The sequence below is a fragment of the Anastrepha ludens genome, chromosome 6, assembly GCF_028408465.1.
Source record: "Anastrepha ludens isolate Willacy chromosome 6, idAnaLude1.1, whole genome shotgun sequence".
Classification (NCBI taxonomy): Eukaryota; Metazoa; Arthropoda; class Insecta; order Diptera; family Tephritidae; genus Anastrepha; species Anastrepha ludens.
Window position 1 is genome coordinate 67,794,029 of NC_071502.1, and position 12,423 is coordinate 67,806,451.

Sequence of the window (12,423 nt, forward strand, 5' to 3'; positions counted from 1 at the left end):
GGAAAAGGATTTTTTCAAATAACACGCTTTACTTGTAACAATTTTCAAAATAGGCGGCACCCTTATATAATACGTCAGGCATTTTGTGGAAGAACTCAACATTTCAGAAAATGCTACATGATTGCAAACATTTCTTCTAATGTAATTGACAACCGTTTGATTATAATTATTCCACCAAAACATGCTAAACAGCCTATTTAACTTTCGTTTATAGTATAATTCACTTCTCTATAATCATAAAAGGTACATATAATTAAGTAAACAAATATGCTTACTACGATGTCCCACTTCGATGCGTTCGTAAAATTACTCATACATTCTTTAGCGCACTTTAGTGCACAAATAGTGAGACTGGAGGGTCGGTTTTATTGAGATGGAGGAGTAGGGAGCTAATTTGATAAGTGTATAGCGACTGACTAATAGTGAGTTAATACTTTATACATATTGCTTTGTGATGTCGCTGCCGAGTGTTGGCGTGGCATACAAGCATGCGCGCTAGCTCTGGCTTAGCTCATCAACAGGAGATAATTTTCACGGTCCTACAGCTGATATAAAACAAAAACAAAAAGTGTATAGACATGAAGTCGAATCAACTATAGTGAAAAAATCGATCAGTAGAAGCCGAAATAGAAAAAAACAATAGTTCCGTCAAAATAGAGTCCCGTAATAGCCTTGGACTTTGCATATCCGCATCATCTTTTGGGGCTCTTATAGTTGGGACCACAGACTTACCAGACTGTTAAAGGCAGTGATAATGATCCACCATTGTTGTGGGTCATAAGTTCTCCAAGCCTATGATAATTGGAAAGTACTCAGTAGAAAATTAACAAATTTAACACAAGATACAGCTATAATAAATATTTCTTTAAAGAGGACGCTATCTTAATTTAATGCCTATTCTTCTTCCACACACTTTAATTTTTCCTTTCATGAGTTATGAGTTTTTTTTTTTTTGTTATCTTTTTTTTTATATAGTCGTAAGCATTTTTCTTGTTGATTAAATAAATAAATAAATTATTTAGCATTTATTTATTAGGCTAAGTACTTTAATTCTGAAACTGTACTTTTACTTTTTACACAAACACTTTGTCAAAAGATTATTTGACAGGCCTCTCGAGAATTTTAGATGTTTCTGTTGAGCGAATGAAATAATAAAAACATTTAAGTTTTTTTTATAGAGATATAGGCAATGAATAATAAGGTATATTTTTATATATGTATATATACTGCAAAGTTTTCACTTATTAATTTTTTTATTAAAATATAACTCAAAGTTTCAGGCATTGTACGAAATTAAAAAAAAAAATCAAGATATTTTCATCAAAACTCCAACTTATTATAACAATTCTTACAAAAATTCCGAGTATGCAGCTTTACAGGCGATTGAATTTGGTATAATAAAAAGCAATTTTCAAGTGGCGCAAAAATTCGCATTGATTTTTGACAATTCTGTTTGCTGGCGGTCTTGTGCATTTCCTCCATATATGGGCCATAAAATTGCATGCCCAGAAGGTTTCTGAAAGTTTTAATTAAAAATTGTATAATTCTTTGAATGCGTTTAATCTTTGTGAATTTAGTACAAAGTTTGAAGCTCTAATTTGTAAGGTTTTTGTAATACAACGAACTATATTTTTATAAAAAATGACGATAAAAATTTAGCCCAAAAATATTTCGAATATTTTAAAGAGATAAAGTGACTTAATTATGTGACTACAAGTGTACATATTTGCAAATATGTATATACGTGTGTGCATTGATGTTTTCTTGTTGTATGAACCTGAATCCATATGTGATTTAAATAATTTGCATTGACGAATATTTTCAACATTTTTTTAGAGAATTTTCACATTTCTATTGCCCTAATCAATAATTATTTTGATTAACTACAAAAATATCAAAAGGTCCAACTCGCGAAATTTCATTTACTCTATTTTTCTCACGCACGGAAATGATTATAGCAAAGTGTTGATTAGAGCAGAAATCAAAATGAAAAGAAAATACGTCACATGCATTTCATCGATAAGATGAATGGCGTACGATACTTACTATTTCATTCATTCTATTTTTTTTGTTTGTTTTTTGTCACACGCTATTTACTAGTTTCTTGAATTGATGTTTTTTTTTTAATTTTTTGACAACTAACCGCATGGCACAAAATTTGAATGTGACGTTGTGACTGTATGTATTTTTTCGTATACTATATCGATTCTTATTAATAATCAGATATTAAGTTTATTAGGCACACCTATAATAAATTTTGTTTGTAATATTGTATAGCGCGGTTTCGGACGGCATCACCATAACTAAATATTCCTATCTGGCAGCCTGCACCTATCTTTCGTACACTATGTGCGACCAGAATTCATTTATGATTTTCGGTTAAGCGAGAATGACAGATGAGTCTATTAACGGGAGGGAAAGTGTGTTATTACAATCCTCACCGGCAACTCGAAGATGGAGGGGCATCTCCTGATCAGATAGTTTTGACATTATTGCGTTATTTACTTCCTTTTGGTTTACCATATTTGGTAAATCAGCGAAATAGACATCATTTTACAACAACTGTCGTCATATAATTCAGTAGTAACAAATAACCTATGGACTAAACGAGTTGGTTTGAAGGCTTTAAGGTTATTGGCCATGGTTAAATAATTTTTATAAGACTGAACAAAGTTGCTATTGCACAAATTCTTGAACAAGGGCGCATACACACAAGTTTTCCCTGCAGAAGTTGTCGAAATAAAGAAGAGTGAGAATCGATTTATCGCTTTCTATATCGAGGTCATACCTTTCCACTGGCCTGTCAGATATGTATGTATGTATACGATAAGTAGAAATATTGACCTTTCTTGGTCTGGTATAGTAAGTAGTTCATCAGGACAGTACTTACGGCCACCGTAGCTGACTCAGCTATGTGTGACTACCCCTATTTGGTATGTCCCGAGTTCGAGGGCCACTCTAGGCATGGCCAACCTCTGAGAGAATTTCTGCTATAAGCATCTCATACGAAAAACCAGCTGCATAAGAGTAAGTAGGCGGCATTAGACTGTAGGTTCTTCTCATTCTAGCGCACAACAACTTTATTTTTTCTGATATTTTATATCTGATGAGGACAACGAACCCACCTCCTTTGGATTACCAAAAGATTTGTGACGCACAAGCACACACTACGTCTAAGACGACCGTATTTGCGTTGCACCTGTGTTCTCGCCGGAACAAATAGATCATAAGATAAAGGGGCCTGGCAGAAAGTAATGTGCCAAGTCGCACGTACCTGCATATATGTACTTTTTGGTTTAAATATAATATAGTAAGTTACCTAAGGACGTTACGTTTTTTCTAATGTAGAAATAACCTTCACTTGGCTCCTACATCGACGTCAGAAAAGCACGAGATGGATAAGTGTACATACATACATATATTGAGTGCATAGTACACAGTACATACATGAATACTTATGTATTGTATATTAACGTCGACATATTTAGGTTATGCGTTAGGCTCTTAAATGAGTGGAGTGTGTATGCTTCCATGTATGTATGTATGCATGTAGTGACACCAAGCTAACAATATATACTATTATACAATATGTGAGGTGAGTTTTGTTAGTATAACACAGCACAACGAAATTTATTGTTTTAGTAAAATAAAACCATATAAAAAACCAAAAATATATTTTATAAAATTAAAAAATTTAAATTAAAACAAAAAAACAGAATACAAATAAATAATAAATAAAAGAAAATTGGCACAGCTAAGTTAGAAGGATGCAAATTAGAATGAAAAAAAGAAAATTAAATGTGTTTATGGAAAAGTAAATTGTAAGCAAATATAATAGAGAAAATCAAAAATAAATGTGTGCAAAGCAAATTTATTAAAAGAGCTACTACAGCCCCAAAAAAATGTTTATTTTTGTTTTAAGGCGCTGAAACGGAGCAAGTGTGGTGTGCTCGTTAAATATTTTTTTAAGTTCATAGCTTTAAAATTAAATTTTTTTAAGTAATTAGTTAATTAAATTACATTTTTCTGTAAATTATTAAAAATTTGTGTACCTTATTTCGCTTATATATAAATACACGCCATAATATTGACAAATCTGTTGTAATATTACATGTTTGCTATTTTTCCTTCAAATTTCTTTATTTTTAATTTATTTAAGATGTTTATTTTTTAATTGCAGAAAACGAGCACGCACACGCAAATTAAGACTCAATACACACACTTGTGCATGCGAACGGTGTGGACTCACCTTCGCTGCCATTGGGTTTGGATGCAGCATCGGCCAAGCAGCGTGGACAGGATGCGGTCAAGTCAATTAGACTGTGTTCCGGTGCAGCGAATGGTAGACTTTGGTATTTGAATGTGCTTGGCGTTGGTGGCGCTATCAAATGTACATACATACATACATCATACAATATATTCTACAATACATACATATCTACTACATATTATATGCATACATATTTACTATATAAGCCGTATGTATGTGGCTCATAAGCGCAAAATGAATTCATGTCATACTTACATGACAAGTATACCAATTTACATTTTCCGTTTACATTATTATATATGAATATGTAAATATATATAGATAAATATAATTTTTTTAATGACAAAAAATATGAAAACAAAATTCGAAAATGCAATTAAATGAATTATTCGTGGAGATTAGACAAAGAGCGCTGTAGTTATCATTTTTTTGAGGGCGCGCAGATCTAAAGCCTATTTAAATAATATATGTCACGCCTACATACATACATCGGAAAAATAAAAAAAAATACATACATATGTATATATTTATTTAAAAAGTGAGGCGCGCATGTGACTTTTCTTAATACTTGTATTTATGAGCTTTTTTTAGTACCAACAAATACCACAGCAGAAATACAACATAAAAAAGTGCCTCTCGAAAATGTTGAACAGCACACAACGTTCAATCCCCTTTGCATGTTCAATTAACAATTAACAAACATTCGCTCATTCAAATGCGACAACGTTTATTATTGACGATAAAATCAATCAAATTTATCGATACCGAAATGCCTGGTGGCCAATTACATTTGCGATAAAACCGTCTGCAGCAGCGAAAGGCACACATGCATGCAAAGGTTGTGTGCTAACTTCTTTTAAAGCCTAGGAGGGTTAACACGAAAACGCTTCAAGATAATTCTAATTGAATAAGACGAATGAGATCCAATATAAGCCAAAGGTATCGGAAAAAAATTAACATTACTAGGGGTAAGAGGAACAATGACGCACACTTGGATTTGTCTGGAGATTCAATTCAATTAGATATTATCTAATGTTTATACTTGCATACATATAGGGTCACAGTAGCCGAATGTGTTTGTGCACAACTATTTACTATTCGGTAACTATTTACTATTCCTCGGAGTAGCAAATAATTTGCGTCTAACATAGCAAGGAAAAATCTATTGCGAGCAACCGCAGTCGCAACAATCCTTCAGCAGATTCACCACTCGACTCTCGCTCCTGCTGGCAGCATGTACTGCTCTACAAAACAAAACCGAGCGAGTAAGAGGCACACACGCCCGAACACGCTTAAATTAGGGAGGGAACACTTATCCCATCTGTTGAATGATGAGAGCAGTGGAAATAAGAAAGAAGATGAAGACTTCGAAAGAAAGCTTCGTTAGTAGCACGTCAAAAATAAAACTCAGTTGCGGGACGGAGACAAATTGCCGGCGAAGCTGTTCAACTATGTCAGCCAGGAGCTATTACGGTAGGTGTAAGAACCACATCTTAGGTAGAATATGGACGGACTAATTCCGTTAATATTTGTAGGGCGACTTTGACTATATTTTTTTTTTTTTTTTTTTTAAATGTCATTAAGAAGACTTTAGAGCATGTTAAAACTGTAAAAATTATATGTCCATTCGCATTTTATAGATCGGAAAGATATTTGCAGCTACATAGTGAAATAAGAGCACTACTTTACATACAGTGCACTTCAAAAATCGATTTAAGCGACATCGAATTACGAATAAGCAGGTAAAATTTTGACCAACTTTTGAATTTTCAATGCCCATTACAAAACAAATTTGAATACAATTCGACGATTTACATTAAAGGGGGAACCGGATGTTACATACTATGTACTTATTTTGAACGGTCCAAAAAAACCCGTTTTTCTTTATTCTACCACCAAATTTTGTTCGATGACCAAAAATTTTAGACATCTATGTATGTTCATACATGGCGGCCGCCGTAGCCGAATGGGTTGGTGCGTGATTACTATTCGGAATTCACAGAGAGGTCGTTGGTTCGAATCTCGGTGAAGGCAAAATTAATAAAAAAACATTTTTCTAATAGCGGTCGCCCCTCGGCAGGCAATGGCAAACCTCCGAGTGTATTTCTGCCATGAAAAAGCTCCTCATAAAAATATCTGCCGTTCGGAGTCGGCTTGAAACTGTAGGTCCCTCCATTTGTGGAACAACATCAAGACGCACACCACAAATAGGAGGAGGAGCTCGGCCAAGCACCTAACAGAAGTGTACGCGCCAATTATTTATTTATTTATTTTTTTTTATGTATGTTCATACATAGATGAAATACGCATATGAAATGAAATATCTACTAAATTAGGTGATTCACAGTTGCCTCGAGTGCTGTATTATCATACGTCTTAAAGTTTTTAACGGTTAAATAAATAATTAGGCGACTGTAAACCACAACTATTTTTCAACGGTGTGAAAATTCATAATATGACTTGTGCGGGATCTTGTGAGCTCCTTAAGTATATATTCTTAGTCGTTTGAAGCTTATGACACATACCAATACCACACCCCTAATTGTGTGTAAAGGGAAAGCCAGACAATTTCTAACAACCGCTTGGTATTTAACTGGCTCAATACTTATCAGCGCCGCATGAGTGTAAATCTTTCTCATACCACTTTTTTAACTGTTTCCGGAAAGTTTGTAAAAAATAAAAAAAATGCCTTTCAAAATGTCTTTTTTTATCATAATACATGGAAAAGTTTGAGTAATTTTGAAAACCTCTGATTCATTAGAATGCTCGCTTTACTGAACAGGTGGCAACCCAAACCAAATTCACCTCTCTTCAACCTTTTTCCATTTGAATCATCTATTGTAATATTTGATTTATCTAATTTTTTTGATTTATTTAATTTAATTCAACTTTTTTAACAGGTGAAAACTCTCTTAAAAATCAATTGTAATCTATTTTTCAGTCCAGGTCATATGCTATCTGTGTGTAAAATTTCATACGATTTCGTTCTCACGTGATTGAGTCACAAACATACAATACATTTGTAAAATTAGTTGGGCTTACCCGGGCCCCCACCGCTCTAAATTACCTTTGAATTCGCACAGGAAAAATTAATATAACTTTTGGTATAAAATGCTTATAAATCAATATTATTTAATACCCTATAATCCCACACAAGAAAAAAATATTCAAAAAAGAATACCAAATATAATTTGTTATTTCTTCACAATAACCTCGACCTTAACATTAAGAAATTAGTTTTAAACTTGCAGGGAATAAAAAAAAACTTTTGAAGATGTATTTTTCTTAAATTAAAAAAGTCACGCGACATTTGCATTCAATAAAAATTTGCACATGTAGCTAATAACTCTTTCACGCAAGTAAAGGGTGTCTCAAAAAGCTAACATTCTTAGTTTTATGCCATTTCTTATGGAACGAAAGTGTGGTTGCATATAAAACAGCTGACTGCAAATTTAAAAAAATGTGAGATAAGACTAATTTCGATTAAAAAACAAGTTATTTTACGACAGAAAAAAGTAAATAAAATGAGTAAATTGTGCAAGGAAAACGCTTAATACCATATGCGTATGTACAAAAAAAATTGGAGGCTTTACATTTTTTCTTCGCGAATTTTTCGAATTAATTTCTCTTTGAGAACGAATTTATTCTCAGAAATATTTATTTCATTTGCTTTGCTGCTTAATACTTTATACTGAAAAATTACTGAAGCGAAGTAAATATCGCATATATCGATCATACATTTCCCAACTTACATATGTATGTACGGTTCTCCAACTTGATAGTAAAGCATCAGCAGATCGATGACATTTTAAGAACTTATTTTTACTTTTTGAATTACAGTATTAACTCACTTTATGACACCCTTTATTATTACGATAAAGGCATTAAACTAAACAAAATGCTCAGCGAAATTAATATACAAAAGGGTATGTGGGGGCATGAGACACGAAATCTTGACGACATGGGGTTGTAAAAGTGAAGTGGCCCAAATTAAGGTAAACAACTCAAATGTTAATTTAACAAACCGCTATAGACAGACACGAGTTGACAATTTTATAAGCAAATTTTTATTCGTGTTTGTTTATTGTAGGACATAAACGAAAAAATAAAAAGTTCAATTACTTAAATCTAATTAGATATAAACATGCATTGACATTATTCATTGTATAATATACATTGGAAGCGATCAGTACATAACCATGTAATCAGAGAAAATCCGAGGGTAAGGGTAGAAAGCATATGTAGAAAGATAGGTAGGTCAGTGGAGGACATGCGGAATTTTTAACGTGGTTGTATTGTTTTTGGCGCAGAAGTGACCTATTGCCAAAAGGGCCAATAAAAGATGAGACGAGTCAATGTGAGAGCCTGCTGTTATACGAGACCAAAACTAAATAACGTAAACGTGAGCGCGAAAGAAATGTGACGCCTGGCAACGTGAATTTTCGAGAAATGTGTAGCAGGCACGATTTGGCACGATTTCAAATAAATAAAAATAAAGAAATAAAACAGCAAGAAGCAAATACGAATGGTTTTCTTTGCCTCAGAAGAAAAATAAACTTCGGTATAAATGCATGTAAATACATATAAACATATCGAATATATTTATAATACCAATGAGACATTCGTTGGACAACTCACAAATGTCCAACTGACGCTGACGGGACTTTGTGCCACCCGAGTTGACAACGCTAAGTGCAACAAAGTGTACTTAGTTATGTGCAATAGTGCCTACACCCACGAAATAATGCATATATGTATGTATGTACATATATATTGATACACATATTCTGTCAGCTACTTACGGCACGGCATTGTGCAACTATTTAGACGTTGGGACAACAATGGATGCCGGCAAAATACATACGAATGAAAATTGCTAGTCTGAAATATTTGGCAAATACTTTGCCAGGAAACTGTGAACATGACCTTTGAGAAGGTAAAGAGAAAATTTAGAGAAATACAAGAAATTTCACCCTGAGTGAATTAGGTTTTTATTTTTGATTTTTGTTATAAAAAAATAATGGACTATTCCATGAACTAGCAACGTTTGGAAATTATTAAAAATTACTTCAGAAAATTTGCCACCGGGACGCTATGCTCTTACGCTATTGAGACAACGCACCGGGCGGAGTTATTCAGTTGAAGATGAGTCAGGTCAGTCAATTCTATATCGTTAATAGGAGCTGGGAATATCTCAGTAGATATTGTCGCAAATTTGGCATTATTTTTTCGCTCTCACCCTTACAAGAACAAATTAACTCAGAAAAATGCCTGTATATTTTATAATATTTCATAATTTTAATAAGAACCGAAATTTCTCCGATGATAAGCGCTGTTATTTATAGTAAAGTTATTTAGAGCCCTATTGAAAGCCGTGACTGAAAAGGATACATACAAGATTAACCTCAGTAATTACTGAAAGTCCGTGGTATGGTCACATAAAATTGAAGAGTCGAGCTGCGCGAAACTTCACATTGGAGACTTAAACTGGCCAAGATGAAACAGTTGTTAAAACAATTCGACGGTTATTTCAAGCAAAACGATCCCGGAAATCGAACCAAACTTTTTTCTATAAAAAAAATGCAATTTGATATGCCCAAATTATTCGTGATTCGGTCAAAGAAACACTCGGGGGCGTGCCATCACAGAGGAAGCATAAGGAAACAAGTAAGATCTTTTGGAAAGAATTGTTGCTGTAGATACTGCCATACAAGTTACTTCAGGCGTTCGATAGGATATTTATTTATTTTCTAAAAACTCGAATTAAAAAGTTGAAAATGTTGATGAAAATTTGTAATTTTTTTTTTAATTTGTACAAAGTTAGAAACTTGGATTTATATGATTTTCGAAGAAGAATTACTTTCATATTTATTGAAAATTTCAAATTGTCAAAACTAAGCATGTCACAGAGCACAAAAATACATCGCGCACATGCACATAAAAATACAAAAGCAGTTTCATATAAAAATGGGGGAATTTTGTAGACTGTGTAATTGAAGCGATTCACACTAATTTCTGCAGGCTGTCATCACTTTTGAAAATCTTTACTACAGTTCCTTAATGAAGAGCCCATCTTCGAAATGTATAGCTTTTTTGAAGTCCCTCCCAAGTCGAATTAAGTTCAAAGGTGGGGTTTTAATTTGCCAATCTTTGTAGTCAAGGTAGATACAGCAGTAAATAAAAACCTAGGAAGTTAAAATATCAATTGCGCGCTTCACTTTTTAAATTATTGTAATTATTTTGCTAGCATAGAGTATCTCTTATGTTTTTTGCATTTTTATTGCTTGCAATTATTTTATTTTATTATTTTTATGACTGCATGAAAATTTTCTTAGTAGCTTCATATTAAATTTAATTTTTTTTTTTTTAATATTTTACTATTATTCTTACCTTCTTTATCTGTGAGATCCGAGAATTTAACACCACCACTAGATTTTTATAAAAGAGGAAGAGATTAAAAATTGAAACAGTTACTATTGATATAAAAGGAGTACGAAAAAATCGACGAACTATTTTCGAATTTCAGAAATATGCAAGTTTGACAATTGATTTTTGTGTTTTTCATATTTTCTTTTTTGAATTAGTGCAAATTATAAAAAAATATAATATAAATAATTACTATTGTACTTTATCTCACACAACTTAAATATATTACATTATAGCACTAAAGGTATATTTGCTGGCAGTATTTGACTTTAGTAAATGGAAAGATTATAGTTTGTAAATATTAATGAATAGTTGTTTTTAATGTTAGTATCGCTAAGGTTGTTCACAATTTTACTTCTTTGTATTTAATTTAATGCCAACAAATCTTTAATAGATTTGTGTTTTTGTTTTTATTGAGAGAAAATTTTTTAAATATTTTTTATTTTTATTTTGAATTCATTTAATTTGTTTTTTAGGCATTTACCTGAGGAGCACTGTAGCCGTTTCAGGCACACGGAATACCTGAAAAAATTATTAAAAGCTCATTTTGTTTGTCATGGTCGAGTAACAACTATTAGATTGTAATTGTTTTTATTTTTTGTCTTAAATTGTTCGCTAACGATTGCAATGGAATTTTTACTAACGGGTTTTGTTCGCTAAAAAATGTTTTGAGATTAAAAAACTTAGGTCTATTCAAAAATAATTCGATATACTAAAATTGCGTATGCTTATTAAGTTGGCCTATTTATTTATAAGTTCATACATTTCGTATTTTCCCTGAGAAACCTTAAAACGATTTAATGGCAATTTTTTCCTTTTTTTGGAAAATCTACCCTCAGCCGTGTTCCCATTTTCACTTATTTTTGCGATTTGCGATTTTTCATTTTGTTTCTGAGAAAGTAAACCAACAACACCGCCTCGGATTTTATTTTTGTTATCTTTACGATGGTAAAAAATTAAAAATACTCAATACCAAAAGAGTTTCAAGATAGAATTTTCATTAAATAGGTTACTAAAGTCGCCCTTTTATCCTAACAAGTTAACTGATTTATTGGGATAATCAGATCGAAAAATATATGTTTTCTACAGTAAAATTTGAGGACTGATCAGTAAATATTTATTTAAAAAATTAAAACAAAATAAATTTTTATTTTAAGTACCTCAATCTTAATTCAAGACAATGTGGAAATGTGTGTTTCTTCTAATATTGCCAATTACTTTTCATTTCACTGTCTCAAAAGGTGCTGGTTTGGAATCGAAAATATTTTCCGACTTTCGAATATTAGAGAAAGTTTGTTTGCGATTTAAAAAGTAAATCATAAAATTTTTGTGACAACGAAAATGGAAGCATGGGCTGCCTATAAAATTTTAAATTTTTTCCGTAGCCTGGAACCTATGTTAGCCATTTCAAATATTGATTATAAAAATATTATTTCAGACCATTTAATGACACTTCTATAGAATTGTGCAGAAATTTATAAGATGAAACTAAATTGCGAAATGAACTTCAAGGAACTTGATGTCTTTTATGAAAACCAAAATGACTCAATTAAATAACGAGGTTTTTTTTAATATAGAACTATAAAGACGTGCTATTGCTGTTGTTGTTTCAGTTTACAAGGCCCTGCTGATCTAACGATAGGCTTATAGGAGCAAGGAGCATCTATCAAGCCAGTTGCTCAAGTAGACATTTAGGTTCAATATGCATTGGTCAATTACTATACAAA

The 12,423-nt window shown here is 32.4% G+C and overlaps 1 protein-coding gene across 2 annotated transcripts in view; it reads right to left on the reverse strand.

The window, feature by feature from the left end:
* LOC128868225 (TRPL translocation defect protein 14) overlaps positions 1-12,423 on the reverse strand; it is a 42,475-nt gene that overhangs the window by 19,506 nt on the left and 10,546 nt on the right. The window contains exons 3-5 of one of the 2 annotated variants that reach the window (XM_054110065.1): positions 11,181-11,218; positions 10,661-10,698; positions 4,250-4,381 (exon numbers count right to left, since the gene is read on the reverse strand). In XM_054110065.1, the coding sequence (XP_053966040.1) occupies positions 4,250-4,381; positions 10,661-10,698; positions 11,181-11,218 (208 nt within the window). The remainder of the gene's footprint in view (positions 1-4,249; positions 4,382-10,660; positions 10,699-11,180; positions 11,219-12,423) is intronic. The other variant, XM_054110066.1, reaches the window with a different exon arrangement.